The sequence below is a fragment of the Eubalaena glacialis genome, chromosome 17 (genome assembly GCF_028564815.1).
Source record: "Eubalaena glacialis isolate mEubGla1 chromosome 17, mEubGla1.1.hap2.+ XY, whole genome shotgun sequence".
Classification (NCBI taxonomy): Eukaryota; Metazoa; Chordata; class Mammalia; order Artiodactyla; family Balaenidae; genus Eubalaena; species Eubalaena glacialis.
In genome coordinates this window covers 63,675,201-63,694,780 of record NC_083732.1, presented here as the reverse complement: position 1 = coordinate 63,694,780, position 19,580 = coordinate 63,675,201, and the positions used below count along the sequence as shown (strand labels likewise).

General features: G+C 33.7%; 1 protein-coding gene across 3 annotated transcripts in view; it reads left to right on the top strand.

Annotated features, from left to right (window-relative positions):
• Positions 1-19,580, top strand: part of CSMD3 (CUB and Sushi multiple domains 3) — a 1,197,799-nt gene that overhangs the window by 645,021 nt on the left and 533,198 nt on the right. For all 3 annotated transcript variants that reach the window (XM_061171997.1, XM_061171996.1, XM_061171995.1), the window contains one exon: positions 4,933-5,045. In XM_061171997.1, coding sequence (XP_061027980.1) covers positions 4,933-5,045 — 113 coding nt within the window. The remainder of the gene's footprint in view (positions 1-4,932; positions 5,046-19,580) is intronic.

The following is a 19,580-nucleotide window of genomic DNA, read 5'->3' as shown; positions in this document are numbered from 1 at the left end:
GAAATTTACTGACAAAGGTTCCCAGGAGTTTGTTTGAAGCAAGAAGAATAAAGAGATGTAGGGGGAACAGAGGGAGCAGAAACAGCAAAGAAAGGAAGAAGAGGGCTCTGTGAACGAGAAAGTACCTTTAATTCTCAAATTTCCTTTTCCATTTTTCTCAGTCTTTCCTTCTGGCTTTCCAAATCATTTTTAACTTTACTCTTAGAATGATGTCCATCCAGTAAATACCAGCAATTAATTTGCTTATAATGTGGACCTCCTAAATCCCTCATAAATCTTGAAAGACTGTATTCTCATAAGTATTCCAAATGTGACAGAGATAGTAGTTGTTTAAGAACTGCAGGCAGCATTCCTGGCTTCCCATATTTTTCCATCATCAAAGGTAATCATGATCCTGAAGGGATATTAGAGCCCAATTTACCCATGCTTACTCAATAGAAAAATCTTAAATTTGCAGAGGGTGGTTCATCTAGCTAGTATTCCAAAAGAGCAGAGCACTAGGAGGGAGACTTTTTATAATTTAGGGTCTCTTAAACTACTGTTATGTGGCCAAAAGAACTTCATCTGGTCCACTTAATTTTGGAACTGCCATTTGCATCCCATCCTCATCACCAAATTGTTGGAGAAATATAATTAACAATAAAATCTCCTGCCAACCCAGTCAAGCCTCTCCACAAAATGTAGAAAGAATGAAACAGTTTTAATATTGAATAAGCATTAAACTAGACTGTGATGGACATCATAGGCAATCTGCTAAAGAGATTGCAAAGAGAACTAAATCTTACCCTTTATATATCAGGCAGATACAATCCATTTACATACATGTTAATTGACCTTATCAAAAGGGAAAATAGAACTTCTCCTATCTTTATGAAAAGCAGGAAATTAACATCATGGAGCTATATGCCTAGGCTTAAACTCCCACAGAAACAGGGAGACAGGGTGACATTTTCCTTGATGTTCACATTTCAAAGAGGTAACACTAAGGCCTCCAAGAAAGTCATTCATGTAGTGCAAAAATTGACAAGAGGCTTATTTAGCTTAAAAGATTTACATACATCTGTAACAAACATTATCATTTATAATTTCAAGTTTCGTAAGAGAAATGCTAGAGAGAAAGGGGAATTTTTCTTTACCTTCTGATATTGGGGAAATGTTTAATTTAATCCTTTTTTTTTAGATTTATATTTACCCTTACACCACCAATGGGGTGGGAGCTAGGTAGAATCATGGCCAATAGAACAAATAGGCAGTGGAACGATTAGTCTATATATGTTAGCTGTTCTTTATGAAATACTGACAAACTTATATGTGCTAGAGGTTTTGGGCTGGTAAAAGAGTTCAGGACTGAGATGGATATAGGAGGATATAATAAAGAGAAATAATTTAATCTCATAAAAATGTGTCTTTTAATATTCACTATGAGATAGATTGTTGGCATATTTGATATGGTATAGCTGATGCACATCCTATAGTTTTAAGCTCTCATGCCCATTTCATAATGGATTTACTTTACTTTCTTTCATGTCTCTGAGCTTGAGTCCTCACTCTTGCCCATAAACCTGTCTCTTTACCATGGCTCAAAAGACTAGTTCTTTTGAACTCATCAATTTGAAAATTGAAAGTTCACATGCCACAAAGTTTTCAAACGATAATGCGTATGTGTATGTATATGAATACATACAGATATACACATATGTTACAAAGGAGAATGTATGTGTTCGTATCTTTTACATTATAATAATTTTAAATTTGCTTTGGCAGGAAGAAAGTGAATATAGTCTAAAATTCTATAATATCTTATAGTATCTTTATACATCACACTATTCCTTAATATTATGCACAATCCCATAATTAAATCATAATATTTAACTAGCTTCATTTGTGATGGATTCCCATAAATTCTGTAACACTGGGCACTGCTGGCATAGCTGTATTGCTAATGCAGTCTGCTGATCATGTTCTATAGTTTTGGTGGCTGACCAGTGAGCAGGACATTCTGCTGCCATGGTGGCTTCAAGGATACAGTCCTCCATGTTGCCCTCTGTTGGTCTAATTATAGTATAGCCTCCATCCAGGACACTGCTCTCTTAGGGTGCCCTTTTTATTAGGAAGGGAAACTTTATACCTTCTCTCCTCATGCAATTTTTCAGAAATCTTCATGGTTTTAGCAATAAAGTGGGTAAACACTTAAGAATTTCTTCTTTTAAAAACCTATTTTTTTAGTATGTAATTTAGAAGTCCTAGTCATTATGGATATTTTACTCAGCAGTGAATCCATTTTTTTTTTCCTCTTTGTATTCTTGACAGACTTTTCCCCTCAAGGTCTTATTTACTCATTTGCTTTCCGGCTTTATATGACCCTTGGCTTCGGTTCATATATGTGACTAAAACATTATTAATGACAGAGGAAACATTAAGTAATTTCCCCTGTTAGGGTTATAAAGTTGAGCATTACTGAATGAGATTATTAATGCATAGATTCAGTGATGCATTAGCAGAATATTCTTTAAAATTATTCCCAGTACAACATACATGACATGACTAGCCTGACATCAGTATTGCGAAGGTTTATATTATACTCCTTGCCATTTTATTGTTTTGCACAGTACTTAAATATTTTTCACAATGTTTCTTTAGAACAAAGTTCTGTGAAACTTGAATGTCAAAATGAAGTACATTCCTGGTGTTAAAAAAACAAGTTAAAGATTTTTATAGATTCTTTTTTTCTTTTCAGTTCAAAAAGAAGTATAAGATTTTCAATGATCTAAAATTTAGTATCTTGGCACTGTTGGTGGGAATGTAAATTGATATAGCCACTATGGAGAACAGTATGGAGGTTCCTTAAAAAACTAAAAATAGAGCTACCATACGACCCAGCAATCCCACTACTGGGCATATACCCTGAGAAAACCATAATTCAAAAAGAGTCATATACCACAATATTCATTGCATCTCTATTTACAATAGCCAGGACATGGAAACAACCTAAGTGTCCATCGACAGATGAATGGATAAAGAAGATGTGGCACATATATACAATGGAATATTATTCAGCCATTAAAAAGAAATGAAATTGAATTATTTGTAGTGAGGTGGATGGACCTAGATGCTGTCATACAGAGTGAAGTTAGAAAGAGAAAAACAAATACAGTATGCTAACACATATATATAGAATCTTTAAAAAAAAATGTTCTGAAGAACCTAGGGGCAGGACAGGAATAAAGATGCAGACGTAGAGAATGGACTTGAGGACACGGGGAGAGGGAAAGGTAAGCTGGGACAAAGTGAGAGAGTGGCATGGACATAGATACACTACCAAATGTAAAATACATAGCTAGTGGGAAGCAGCCACATAGCACAGGGAGATCAGCTCAGTGCTTTGTGACCACTTAGAGGGGTGGGATAGGGAGGGTGGGAGGGAGACGCAAGAGGGAGGAGATATGGGGATATATGTATATGTATAGCTGATTCACTTTGTTATAAAGCAGAAACTAACACACGATTGTAAAGCAATTATACTCCAATAAAGATGTTAAAAAAAAAATAAGAGGGCAAATACATTTTTGGAAATTGTGGAAATGAAAAAAAAAAAACAAGTAAACATAGGAAGTATCAAAGAATAAAAAGATAAGCATACAGACATCTAGAAATGACAAGGAATATGAAATAGGTGCAGAACTTTCTAGAGCAGAAAGAGGCTCCAGTTCCTAACCCTGCCGTCCCTTCTCCTAAATGTGTGAAGCTACTGCAGGCAAAATGTCCCTGTACCAACAGGCACATGAAGAGATGCTCAACATCACTAATTATTAGAGAAATACAAATCAAAAGTACCATGAGGTACCACCTCACACCGGTCAGAATGGCCATCATCAAAAAATCAACAAACAATAAATGCGGCAGACAGTGTAGAGAAAAGGGAACCCTCTTGCACCATTGGTGGGAATGTAAATTAGTACAATCATTATGGAGAACAATTTGGAGGTTCCTTAAAAAACTAAAACTAGAACTATCATATGATCCAGCAATCCCACTCCTGGGCATATATCTGGAGAAAACCATAATTCAAAAAGATACACACACCCCAGTGTTCGTTGCAGTAATGTTTACAGTAGCCAGGACATGGAAGCAACCTAAATGTCCATTCACACAGGAGTGGATAAGAAGATGTGGTACACATATGCAATAGATTACTACTCAGCTATAAAAAAAAAGAATGAGATAATGTCATTTGCAGCAACATGGATGGACCTAGAGATTGTCATACTGAATGAAGTAAGTCAGACTGAGAAAGACAATTATCGTATGATATCGTTTAGATGTGGAATCTAAAAAAAAGGGTACAAATGAACTTATTTACAAAACAGAAATAGAGTCACAGATGTAGAAAACAGTTTATGGTTACGGGGGGTGGGGACGGGGGAGGGTTAAATTGGGAGATTGGGATTGACATACACACACTACTATATATAGCAAAGATAACTAACAAGGACCTGCTGTATAGCACAGGGAACTCTACTCAGTACTCTAATGACCTATATGGGAAAAGAATCTAAAAAAGACTGGATATGTGTATATGTATAACTGCTTCACTTTGCTGTACAGCAGAAACTAAGACAACATTGTAAATCAACTAGACTCCAATAAAATTTAAAAAAATAAATAAATTAAAAAAAAATAAAATTTAGTATCTTGCCTCAGCGATATGAAAGATCTAACCTAGTTAAACACATAAAATAGTATTTGTTTATAATAAACCTTGATCACTAAATTATGCTGTTTGTTCTGTTATAACAGCACAGTCTTATAAGTTTATCTGACAGTTGTTTGCTTCTAGCCAATAAAGTATTGAGAAACACATCTGTCTCATAATTTGCATACAGAGTGTATTTTAATAATCCATTTCTCCCTTCTCTGTCCATCTATTTTTAGGCTGACTGGAAGCTTTGTGCCAGACTTGATAGTAAGCATGAGTAGCCAAATGTGGCTGCACCTTCAAACAGATGAAAGTGTCGGATCTATTGGCTTCAAGGTTAACTACAAAGGTAATGATAAATTGCTACTTTGGGAAATATGTTATCTTAATAAAACCAGAGAATACTTTTAAATTAAAGTTTAATTGTATCTATAAAATAAAAGTTTCCCAGCATATAAGAAAGAATGTGTTTCAACAAAATACTTGCCTCTTTAAATTAACTACAAATGTTGATTTCACTTTTCTTTAAATAATTTTTTTTTTTTTTTTCCCTTTAAAATGTGTATATTTTGCATACCTAGTCTCTCCCTCAGTCCACTATACAATGCCTGTGCTTTAGGCACTCTGGACTCCTAGCCTTTCCCAGAATAGACAATGTGATTTTATAAACTTTATGCAAATTGCCTGGCAAAAAATCTACTAATTATTAAATACTTAAATACAAAGTAAAGACTTAATTCCTTAAAGAATCCAGGGTACCAATTGTTACTATTTTTATTTTTATTTTGTAATTCGTCAGTGTATCTCTCAGATCAAATACATGATATCAGTGTTCAGATTATCAAGTCCTATGTGAATTACAGATCACAAAAGTGTTAAATTGCTACTGCCCATCCCAATATTGGTAGTTTTGCAGATTAATGATGAATTACATGTGTGTAACACAATCTTTTGTTTTAGTTCCATTTATAAGAGATAGATGCTAACATTGTGAAATCATATCTTTGACACACGATTAACTTTTTTTTTAATTAATTAATTTATTTATTATTTTTGGCTGTGTTGGGTCTTCGTTTCTGTGCGAGGACTTTCTCTAGTTGCGGCAAGCAAGGTCCACTCTTCATCGCGGTGCGCGGGCCTCTCACTATCGCGGCCTCTCTTGTTGCGGAGCACAGGCTCCAGACGCGCAGGCTCAGTAGTTGTGGCTCACGGGCCTAGTTGCTCCGTGGCATGTGGGATCTTCCCAGACCAGGGCTCGAACCCGCGTCCCCTGCATTGGCAGGCAGATTCTCAACCACTGCGCCACCAGGGAAGCCCACGATTAACTTTTTTAAAGTCAAATAGAGACAGTGGATATACAGGTATACACACAATGTACATATTAGAAATGCAATTTTGAAATTCTGACTGAAAATATGTATATGTTATTAAGTTAAATTCTATGCTTTAAAAGATAAAAATGTGAAAGAGACCATCAGAAAGTTATGCTGCTTGAATTTATTTTTTCTATTGTAAAAGTCATGATTCTCTATCTTATCAATTAAACAATGGATTATTAAGTAGACAGAATTCTATTACTTGCATAATAATAATTTTTAAACAGACTTTATTTTTTCAAACATCGGCTTGCCATGCCTTTGTATCCTGGCACAGGGAAATGAATGCATGATGTTGTCAGGGAGACAGGACACATGCATTCTGTGTTTTTAACTTGAGACTAAATTTAGTACTATATTAATTTGAATAGTTCAGGAAATCTGTATAAATGTCAGTTTAAAAAAATAAAAAGGTTCGCCTGATTATGATATAAATATATTCTTCCTCCATTTACAATCCACATCTATCCCCAGTAAATAAAACAAAGTTACAAAGTTTAAAGAATGGTCAGCTTCTGTTGCAAGTATCTATGTCTTGATTGTTTTCTTTTTCCTTACTTTTCCCCTGTAAATTATATTCCTCTTGGTTTTATTATTTTCTTCACCCTAAGAAATTTAACCTGTTAGAAACTCTGGAGTGATTTAAACCTTAGAAACTGTATTAATCATTAATGACAATGCTTCAGCAATGAACGCAGTTACTAAAGCTCATGAACAGTTTAGAGCTGCAGGGGAGTCCTGTCGATATTTACAACTCTTGAACTGCTCTCCACCCCACTGCAGTTGAAGAGCTGGAAGTACGTTGTAAAGTAGCACAATTAAACATTATTTTGTTTTGTTTTCTGTTCAGATTTCAACAAATAATTTAAAAATATATGTACTGCCTAAGGATCTGCTATGTGCCAGCTACTGAATGAGTTGTTGAGTATAGAAAAAACAGCCAGGGACTTCCCCAGCGGGACAGTGGTTAAGACTCCATGCTCCACTGCAGGGGGTGGGGTTGGATCCCTGGTGGGGAACTAAGATAAGATCCTGATGGCTGCGTGGTGTGGCAAAAAGGAAAAGCAACAACAGCCAGATATTTTCTCTCTTAGGAAGATCATAATATAGTGACAGAGAAAAATATATCCAACTATCCATATACATATATCCACCAAAGTGAGATTTGAAACAAACCAACCCAAGAGATTCTTAATGAATAATTCTCTTATTCTTTCCCTCTCTTCAATCTGGTCTCTTTCAGTCTAACATCCACACTGCTAATGATGATCTCCCAGCAACAGGGAGGTGATCATATTACACTACAGCTTAAAATGTTTCCAAACTTTTTATTGCCTAAAGATGAAGTCCAGAAGCTCCACAGATCTTATCTTCCAGCTTTTTTCTCCCTACAATCCAATTTTATAAAATGATCCATAATTCTCTGAACCCAGCAAGTTGTTTCACACTTCTCCTTACACTCAATAAATTCTATCTGGATCCATATTCTATTTCTAACTCAGCATCACATCACTCATGCTGTAAGACAATGTTCAAATATTTCTTCTTCTGTGAAGCCTTCCTTAACTCCCCCCATTACAAAAGAACACTTCCTCTGTTTTATAAACGCTGTATCGTATATACTACATAACCAGATGAAATGCATCATATTCATCTTTATATTTCCATTAGCGACCCCCTGCTATATCATCATAGGTAATTAATGATTGTTCAATAAAGCTGAACAAATGAGTTGACCTATATAATATGATGCAATACAGGGTAAAGTATGTCCTCAAAAGTTTAGTTTTCCTACTGTGAAAATAATGTTTTTGCATCCTCCATAATATAAAACCTGAGCTCAAAGTTGAAGCAGGGTTCATTTTGAGAAGTTTCAAATTTTGATGTGCAGATAGCTTTAGCAGCTTCGCCTACTAAAAATAATTTTCATAATTACCATGCTCTCTGTTAAGCAGTCTGTTGGTTCTAAATGGAACACCTGCTAAAAAAACTTTCCAGATTTGATCTAAAGATATCTTTTTCTTATCATCTATAGATTTTGCATGAGATAGCATTAAAAGTGGATCTCCTGTAAATTAAACTTGTGTTTTATTGTACATTTTGTCTTTGAGAGTAAGAGAGAACTTAGCTGTAAAACCACTTGGTCATTTTTACTCAAAGGTAAATATTTAGGAAATTTAATTTTTTTCTATGGCTGTAAGTCTCTTCATATCTTTTCCTGGATTAATTTTGATTACTTATATTTTGTTAGAAATTTTTCTAGGATATAGATAATAGTTTTCAAATATATTGGCATTTCATACATAGTCTATTTTTTTTTAAACTTTTCTTAAAAAATTAGTAAAGATATCTTATCCAAATTATTTACGGCATAAATTAATTCAAAAGAGTAAATATTTTTTCTCACTCTGTTTACCAGCATCTGCTTTTTTGCTTGCCCAGCAATCCTTCCACTTTCTTCTGAGAGCTGAACTACTTTAGGCTTGATGAACTTTATCTCTTCCAGTTCTGTATGGCTCTATAGGTTTGGGCTGAACTAATCAGAATTCCTTTTGATATGGTTATCAGTTTAGGATCTGGGGCAATTGATACAGATTCCAGGTGAAAGAAAATCTGTTTTCTGAGGTGGTATATTAAGGGTCATTTAACTTGGTGCCTACTGGTGGTCAACTTTTGTTACTGGCAGAACCAGCAGATGGAAAAAATGAAAAACAGTATTGTAGAAAAAATTGGAACTCCTAAGTGCCTGAAGGGAATACTAGACCTTGGTTTTCCAATTGTATAAGGCTATAAACTTTTCCTTGTTTAAGCCATGGTGAGTTCAGTTTATGTCGCTTATAGCTAATTAAGCCCTGATTAACGCACTTGCCATCTCTTTGTTATTTAATTCTTTCAACATAGAAAAAAAGGGAAGATCTATATTACAGTTCAATGCTTGCAGAATCAGATATATTTCTTTCTTTATTTTAATTTTTTTTTTAGGGTAGAAAAACACCATGGATGGGTCCCAGGGACAATGTGTACTCATAGAAACGAATAGTTATATTTGAGAAAGTAATATTCAATACATTCTTTACTTTTTTTCAGGAAAGGAAACATAGAAATATTAGAGTTCTGTAATCACCTTCTACTAACAGTGTACGCCCATAATGGGCAACATTCTTTATTAATCTTAGGACCCGTGCCTTAATGCCGTTATTTATGAATTAAGTTTTGGCCCCAGTTGTTTTTTTGTTTTTTTCTTTTTAATTCTCAAATCATATCATGAGATTGATTGAGATGTTTTGAAAATAGTATCAATTCCTTGGTTCCTACATGGCTAATTATGACACTGAGACATAATCTTGTTTAGTTATCACTGAAATCATGTTGCAGGATAATGGAAAAAATATGTAAAATGTTTTTGATTATTTTCTCTTTCTTAAGATTTCTGTTATGAATAGTTCAGAAATTGACCCACATATATACAGTCAGTTGATTTTCAACAAAGGTGCTAAAGAATTCAGTGGGGAAAGGATATTCTTTTTCTTTTTATGAGTAATACTGAAACAATTAGATACCCACATGCCAAAAAAAAGCAAAAAAACCCCCAAAAAACAAAACAACCCTCAACCCTCCCTTAACTCACACAATACACAGAAGTTAACTTGAAATGGATTATAGACCTAAATATAAGAGCTAAAGCTACAAAACTTTTGGAAAAAAAAAAAAAAAAAAAAACTAGCAGAAAAGCATAGTTAGCTTGGCTTAGGGAAAGTTTTCTTAGCTAGCAGACCAAAAACATATTATATGCTATGGACTAAATGTTTGTGTCCCCCCAACAAAGTTCATATGTTGAAGCCCTAACCGTTAATGTGATGGTATTTGGAGGTGGAGCATTAGGGAGGTAATTAGACTTAAATGAGGTCATGAGGGGGGAACCTACATGATGGATTAGTGCCCTATAAGAAGAGACACCAGAGAGCCTGCTCTCTCTCCTCAAGTACTCACAATGAGAAAAGGCCATGTGAGTAAACAGAGAGAAGGTGCTTGTCTGTGAGCCAGGAAGAGGGTCCTCACCAGAACCTGACCATGCTGGCACCCTGATCTTGAGCATCCCAAGAGAACTTGTATACAGAGTATATAATGAATTTTAATAACTCAATAATAGGGTAAAGAAAATAATCCAATTTAAAATCGGTAAAAGAACTGGCCATCCACTTGACCAAAAAAGAGATACAGATGGCTCAAAAGCATTTGGAAAAAATGTTCAACATCATCATCATTAAGGCAATGCAAATTAAAACCACAAGGAGATACCACTATATACCCACTGTATGGTGAAGATTAAAAGTATTGACCTGCCGAGGAAGTGGAATAACTAGACTTCACAAACACTGTTGGTAGGAACATAAAATGTTATAATCACTTTTGAAAACAGTTTGACAATTTCTTAAAGTTAAACACATGCCTACCATACGACCCAGCCATTTTGCTCCTTGACATTTTCCCAAGGGAAATGAAAGCAAATGTCTATACAAAGACTTGTATAAGTATACATAGCATATATATTTTTAAAAATCTCCCCAAACTGGAAGAAATTTAAATATTTATCCATAGGTGAGTATATAAACACAATGGGGTACTACTCATCAATAAAAAGGAAAAAGCTATTAACATATGCAGAACATGGATAAAAATCAAAATTATCACACTCAATGAAAAGAGCCAGACCCCCCCCCCAAAAAAAAGGTATATCCTGCATGATTCTATTTATATAAAATTCTAGAAAATGCTAACTAAAACTCATAGTAACAGAAAGCAGATTATTTTGGGGGCATTGGAGGAATTGATTACCAAGGGGCCAGAGAAACATTTTGTGGTAGATAGATGAATGTTCATTACCTTGGCTATGGTAATGATTCACAGGTATATACATATGTTAAAATTAATCAAACTACACCTTTTACATATGGTCAGTTTATTGTTTGTCAGTTATACCCCAATGAAGCTGTAAACAAATTTCTGTGCTAACATTACCAAGTAATGTTTCAAAATGAATACTAATATAAGCTGTTTTATTTTTAATGGTATTATTATTTTGAGAGAAATAAGAAAAAGATTATGAGGAAAATGTTTTGATAGTTTTTGACAAGAGGACAAGAACAATGTTTCATTTAAAATAACTTTAAGTAGAAGAGAATAGTATATTCTCGGAATTTATTTTTGAAGTGCTAAAGTGGTTATACTTCGCAGATTTCAAGTTTTTCTTTTTTTTTTTTTTTTTAGTAGGTTGAGGAATTACAAACAAGAGTGTCAGTGATATAATAGAGATTATAACAAGGTAAATTTATACCCAAGGATCAAAAGAAGTGCTGAAAATTGCATTCATTTTTCTGTTTTTTCATTAAAACATTTTTAGTCTTAAGAAAGGTGGTACAAAGTAAAAATTTGTTATAATCAATTAATTATTTCTTAATCCTGCTGGTACCTGCCTAAGAAAACCTGACTTGTTCTTGTGAGGGACTGAGTTTTATTTAAACTGAACACATTCTTTTTTTTCTCCAGTTATATGAGATTTTAAAATTTTGCTCCACTTATATGATTTTTTCCATCTCTTTATTAGGATATTTCTCCAAAATCACCATTCGTAGAATCCCAGGATTAAGCCTTGTTATATTTCTGATTAGAGTCAGTTAAAAAAAGAATTAATCATATAAGGATATTTATATAGTGGACATATACAATGGTATCTGGCAAGAGAGCTAATGGTGTGTGTAGGTTTTTGTCCTTTTAGTTAGTACAGTGAAACAAAGATTCTGCACAATCCATCATTATACCCTCATAGTACTTACCACAATTCACATGGATGGTCCAATAAATATATCAAACTGTAATCTGCAAAAAAGCTCACTGAGATTAATGCTAAACCAAAATGGCTTTCAGTATTAAAGAATTACTATGTTATTAGCAATTGATTCTTAATATTTAAAACTATACTTTAAAGCAGAAAACTAATAATGAATGAATGATAAATAAAGATCTTTAGAGACTTTGTTAGAAATTTATGAATCCCCCAAATCTTCCCACATATTGTATTTCTTAGTTTTCCAGTGCTATAAAATCAAATTAGTGAAATAAAATTATGTAAGGCACAGTTATATCATTTTTTTAATTTATAAATATTTCCTACTTCCCCATATCCTGTTCTTTAACTCAAGTGAATTCAATTTAATGAGATCAAAGTCATCTAAAGAACATATTTAGATGATGATTTGACAAACTCTTAAAATGCACTCTGTAAATAATGAAAATAATTTTTAATTATACTGAAAATAAACTTTTTAGTTTTTTAGGAACTAAATTATTTGTAATATACAAACATAATATTAGCGTGTTACAGAGATATATTTCAGTGTTTGTGTGATTAGATTGGAATCTAAGTTCATTTGTGTAAATAACTATTTTCCTCTAAGGTATGCCATGTACATCACTGATTCAATACTTGCTGAAAGGAAAGTTTATCTTTAAAACAACGAGCTTGGACAAAATAGTCTCTGCATTTACTTTGAGTTCTAACATTCTTTTATTAGATTTGGTAAATTAAATATTGATATGTTTATTATGTGGTCCAAGACTATTACACTCAATATTCATTACTTATAGTAAACTGATATGCTATCAGCGGGACAGTCTTTGTGTGAGTTCTCAAGATAAACTCCTCTCTCAGAATTTCCTCCAGATGTGACACCTCTCTATCTGGTGGTGGTCTGCTAACACAGAACCAGTGAGCCCCCTTGGGTTTTCTCATTATTGTGTCTTTTCAGATATTTCTTCTCTTCATATCATTTTCATTTTCTTTAAGAAATCTTGTAATCTGTTAAAAGTGTTTCTCTTTCTTGGAAAATCTACTAAGTAACACGTAGTATTATGTGTGGGATTTTCATGATAACATTTCAATCTGCCCTCAGAATAAAGAGAGCTTTTAAGTATGACCCATGGAAACTTTACTAGAATAAGTATTATTATTTTCATTGTTGCTCTTTATTAGCTTAAAGGGTTTATTCTATTTTTACATTCAATACATCAAGTTTCTTCAGAAAACTACTGCTCCTAAAATATTCAATTTGACTTTATCACAGTCTGCTGTGAGGACTAAGCTTTTTGTTTCTATACCCCCAGAATGAGAATGAGTGGTAGTAGAATATTAAAAGTCATGTCTATTTAAAAATATTCATTGAGTTTCAACTATGTGCCTAGGCGTCATGAAGAGGATAGGGTACATAGCAAAAAATAAGAGACTTAGTCACTGCTTTCAGTCTAATGGGACAAAGACTGACAGTTAACAAATAATTGTAAATACAAAGAGTGCTAAAAATGAAAGAGAGAATGTGCTTTTGGGAGACTATAACAAGGCACCTAATGCGGGCCTCAAGGAAACCTTTCCTGAGGAAGTGAACATGGACTGAGACCTGAAGCTGAGTAGGAGTTACTGAGTCTGGAAGCTGGACAGCATGACCAGTGTGTATAGATGACAAATTCCATTTGAGGAGTTGTTAGAATTCCTGGATGTGTAGCAGAAATGGAAAGAGAAAAAGCTATGGTGTAGTCCTGGATAAGACTGGAGAGATGGGAAAGAGTAGGTCATGCTTTGCTGCAAAAGACACGTATATGAATCTGTGAGACTGAAAGATATTCATTTTCTCCTTGGGAGCAAAAGATCATTCCACCCACTCCCAGGTAGACAGCTTTTCCAATTTTCCCCTTAGGACAGGGACTAGTATTTATTTAAATAATGGAATCACAGAACATTGGAGCTGGGAGAGACTTTTGAGGTAATTGAATCAATTATACTCATTTCCTCCAAGATGAGGAAATTGAGTCCCATAAAGATCGATTTTTCTCACAGTCACTATAGGTAGTGCCTGAGCCCAAAGTGGAACTATGAGCTATTGCTTCTGAGAGGGTCACTTTCCCCTGCACTACATTGCTTCACACTTCATATTTCTCCATAGATCCAAGGTATATATAGTTGGCTGATTGACTAATACACTTTTGTAGGTTGTACAGGGCCTTTGTAAGATAATCTATAATCATCACAATTTCTAATCAAAGTAATGTGTCTTTTCCCTCAATGCCAGTAATAATTTAATTTTATACATATTATATTCATGGTTATTCATTATATCCACCTTAACTGGGGAAGATATTTCAAATCAAAGTGAAGTATCAATGCAAGTAAAAGAATCATTGGAGACTAAAATGTTTTTCCTTATCTGTTATAAGCAGAAGGTAAGATGTGAGATATGTGAGGTATTTATATTTTAGAACTTGATCTTTAATGGCAGACGAGAACAAAGTTATTTGTTTGATTAAATAAAATCCCAATGTTATTTTTGCTTACCTCAACTGCGAAAGAAATCTTGATTGAACCTATCAGAATTAAAACTATTCAGAATTTTGGAATAGTGCCAATCTGACTATGAGCAAAGAGGTACCTGTTTATATAAATAAACTGTTTTCTGAATGTGGTACTATATCATTTCTTGGACACAGTGGTAATGTTAACCATTCTCAAACTCATTAGCTTATACGACAAGTATTTATTTTCACAAGTCTGTGCGTAGGCTGAGGGTATGCTGATCTAGGCTGAGTTTGAATTCATGCATCATTCATTCTTCTGACACCAGTGCCCTAGACCAGATATGGTGTTTTCTTGACAACAACAGAAGTGCATAGGATAAAAAATTCAACCATACAGACATGTTTAAAGATCTCCTTGCTTCTGGTCTGCTAAAATTCATTGGCCAAATCAAGTCAATTGGCAAGCCCAGATTTAAGAGGTAGGAAAGTGAATTCTGCCCAAAAAAGTGGGAGAAGAGAGTACATGTTTTTAAACAGTCTAGTTTGCAACAAGTGCTAACTCTCTCTCTCTATTTATATATAAAAGTACATATACATATATAGGCAAAAGGTATATATATATATATATATATATATATATATATATATATATATATAACCTGTGCTTTTGTCTGTACCTGGCCACCACCAACCAGATGACTGATGAGTGGTACAGAGGTGACCGAGCCTGGTGCCAGCATTGTCCCCAGTTAGCTCCCCAGGAGGAAACTCAGCACCACAACAAAGCCCAACAGGAAGACAATCCTTGGGAAGGTCAGGAATATACATACACACACACACACACACACACACACACACACACACAGACATACATACATGGTTGACTCTTGGACAACACGGGTCTTGAACAGTGCATGTCCACTTATACAAGGATTTTTTTCATTAATAATACTATGGTACTACACAATCTGTGGCTGGTTGAAACCACAGATACGAAAACGCAGATACAGAGGAACCGCCTATATGGAGGAACTATCTACACAAAGTATCAACTATAACTTATACTTGGATTTTTTTACTGCGTGGAGGGTAGGTGCCCCTAACTCCCACATTATTAAGGGTCAGTTATATATCTTCTGCCCTCAATAAGAAGACAGTTTAGTTTGGAATAAAGTCACATATGCTGATTGTTGCAGTGGTCTAAGCAAGATGATACAGAACTAGACAAGGGATGTTACTTCTGAAATGAAAAGTTAAGGATGAAGTGGGTATTGGAGTTAAGAGTTCTCTCTGAAAAGCGAAAAAGAAAACACACCTTAATGACAGTAGATAAAAGAGATATAGCAAGAAAATATATAAAGAGATGGAGGTGCTCATAGTAGTCAAAAACCTGCAAAATATTTTTTGGCAAGAAATTATATTTCAATGCTGTGTGTATATTGTTCCTCATTGTAAATATCATGCATCTTTACTGAATTTAAATAACTCCCATGGTATCTTCATTTCATGTCAACTTTTAACAGTAACATAAGAAAGATTGGAACATCTATAAAAATTATAATAAGACCTTCTATTGAAAGAAAAAAATGGAAATATTTTGGCAAAATATACCAAATGACTGTTGGCCATCAGGGCATTTCCCATGTTTAATAATAAGGTGTGATGATATTCAGGTGTTAAAAGCATGGGTTTTTGAGTCAAACATAGTGTTGAATTTAGGTTTGTTGACTTCTGAGTCAGACATAGTGTTTATTTCAGGTTTGTTGCTTGCTCATTGGAGACCTTTGGGAAATGTTTTAATCTTTTGAAGTCTCAGCTTCCTCATCTGTAAAATGATAAGAATGAGTTTTTACCTTAATGGAATGTTGTAAGAATTAATGAGAAAATGTACTTAAAGTCTTAATAAGCCTTATATTTATAATATTATTATTACACAGAAAATATATCTATTATATAGCTACATAAAATACCACATTTTATAAAGTTTTTATTTTTTCACATCATGTGGATTACTCAAAAAAATTTCTATCATATTCTGGGAAGTGCAACATTTATTTAGTTTGTCTTCAAATAAGTCAAACATGGAAGAATATTTTAATGTGATTAAAATAGAACCCAACTAGTAATAACAGAATTTGAAATTAAAAATACATTATCATTTATGCTAGCACCTTCAAAAATGAAGTACTTTGGTATAAATCTAAAAATATATATATAATACCTATATGATGAAAATTATAAAACTCTGATAAAAGATGCCAGAGAAGAACTAAATAAAGAGATATTCTATGTTCATGAATAGGAAAACTGAGTATTGTCAAGATATCAGTTTTTCCCAACTTGTTCTATAGATTCAACACAATCCCAATCAAAATCTCAGCAACTTATTTTATGGATATTGATAAACTGATTCAAAAGTTTATATGGAGAGGCAAAAAAAAAAAAAAAAAAAATGAAACAGAATAGCCAACTCAGTACTGAAGAAGAACAAAGTGAGAAGACTGACATTACTTGGCTTCAAGACATATGTAAAGTTACAGTAATCAACACAGTGTGGTAGTGGTGAAGGAATAAACAAATAGCTCAATGAAACAGAATAGAGAACCCAGAAAAAAGATTCACTGATCTGTGCTAAGGAGCACAGGCAGTACAACGGAGCAAAGATGGTCTTTTCAACAAAAGGTGTGGAAACAACTGGAAACCTACATGCAAAAAAAAAAAAAAAGAATCAAGGCACAGACCTTACACCCTTCACAAAAATTAACTCGATATGGGTTGTCAACCTAAATGTAAAATGCGAAACTATATCACTACTAGAAGATAATGTAGGAGAAAATCTAGATAACTTTGAGTATGGTGATTACTTTTTAGATATAGCATCAAAGGCACAACCCATGAAAGAAGTAATAGATAAGCTGAACTTCATTAAAATTAAAAACTTATGCTCTGCAAAGACAATGTGAAAAGAATGAGAAGATGAGCTACAGAATGGTAAAAAACATTTTGCAAAAGACACATCTGATAAAGGACTATTATTTAAAAAAACACAAATAATTCTTAAAACTCAACAATAAGTAAATTAACAACTCAATTTAAAAATGATGTGTACCACTACACACCTAGTAGAGTGGCCAAAATCTAAAACAATGACAAAACCAAATGCTTATGAGGATGTGGAACAAGAACTCTCATTCATTGCTGATGGGAATGCAATGTGGTACAACCACTTTGGAAGACAGTTGTCAGTTTCTTACAAAATGAAACATATTCTTAAATATATGATTCTGCAATCACACTCTTTAGTATTTATCTACCAAAATGAAATGAAAACTTATATCCACACAAATACTACATATGTATATTTATAGTAGCTTTATTCATAATTATCAAAACTTGCAGCAACCAAGATGTTCTTCAGTAGGTGAATGGGTAAATAAAGTGTGATACATCCAGACAATGGAATACTATTCAGCCCTGAAAGAAAATGTGCTATTAAGCCATACAAAGACATGGAGGAAACTTAAATGTGTATTACTCAATAAAGGAAGCCAATCTGAAAAGTCTATGTACTGTATAATTCCAGCTATATCTCTTTCTGGAAAAGGCAACACTGTGGAGATAGTAAAAAGCTCAGTAATTGCCAGGAGTTGTGCTCTGAATAGACCGAGCACAGAGGACTTTTAAGGCAATGAACCTATTCTGTATGATACTACAGTGATAGATACATGTTCTTACACACTTGTCAAAACCCATAGAATGTTTAACACCAACAGTGAAATCTAATATAAACTCTAGACTTTAGATGATGATGTGTCAGTGTAGGTTCATCAGTGTGGTACATGGAGTGGGGGAGGCTGTTTGTGTGTGGTATGGAGTAAATGGGAACTCTCTATGCTTTCCACTCAATTTTGCAGTCAACCTAAAATTTCTCTAATTTTTTTTTTAATTTAAAAAATAATAAGTTAAAAAAAAAATGAAACCCAATAGTACTCCCAAAGATGTCTAGAAATAGTTATAAAATGATAGTATTTTATATTAATAGAAGTATTTGAAATCTTTTTTTTTAACATTTATTTATTTAGGCTGCACCAGGTCTTAGTTGTGGCACGTGGGATCTTCCTTACAGCATGCAGACTTCTTAGTTGTGGCATGCTGACTCTTAGTTATGTCATGTAAACTCCTAGTTGCAGCATGCATGCAGGATCTAATTCCCCAATCAGTGATCGAACCCAGGCCCCCTGCATTGGGAGCGCAAAGTCCTACCCACTGGACCACCGGGGAAGTCCCGAGTATTTGAAATCTTTAGGTGGTTTTTCCCACTGATTGGTTTAATATTGTTTTCTTATTTGGTCTACTATTCAGTTTCCATGGTTACTTTCCAGGCTAGGGGAAAAAAAAAAAGAAAAAGAAAGAAAACAAAAAAACTGTCTAAGGGCATCAGTAGGCAGTATATTCTGGCCAGTACCCTCTACTGTAATCCATGTTGATTGTAGGTTTCACAACATCTCATACTACATTAAGTTTATTTCAGAGAAAAACTTTGACTCAAATTTACTTGAAAAAAACACTCAAAATAATAATATTATCGTTTCTGCTTGATATATCCCTTGTAGTAATAAGGAGATGGAATATTCTCTCTCTCTTTTAATTCAGTAATGAAATCAAGTCACCAGTTTGGGGCATTTTCAAAACAATTCCTGAAATAGAAGAAAATCTGTTTTCTTCTGTTCCTTTGAAGAACAAGAGACATTTTGATTAATCTTTTCATAAATATCTTGATTTACACTTTTTGAAATAATCGTGTTGTCTATGACAATTTTTATGGTTCATAAATCATCAACAACTAATATTTGCACCCATTTGCATATGGAACTATGCAGATATCTAACTATGTTAGATAATTAAATGGACACCCTAAACACAATGAAATGACTCATACAAATATAAAAATTCAAATAACACATACACTGTAAAATAGAGTATAAAATAAAGAATTAAATTGGCAACCAATATCTATTTACATTAGGCATATTTTTTTTTCTTGTTTATAGTTTGTGTGCTGTGAAATTATGTGGGAAGGGAAATATCTTGCTTCTATTTAAGGAAAGAACCTACCAAAGCCTGGGAAAGTTTTCTGAATTTTTACACATATTTAAAAAGATATT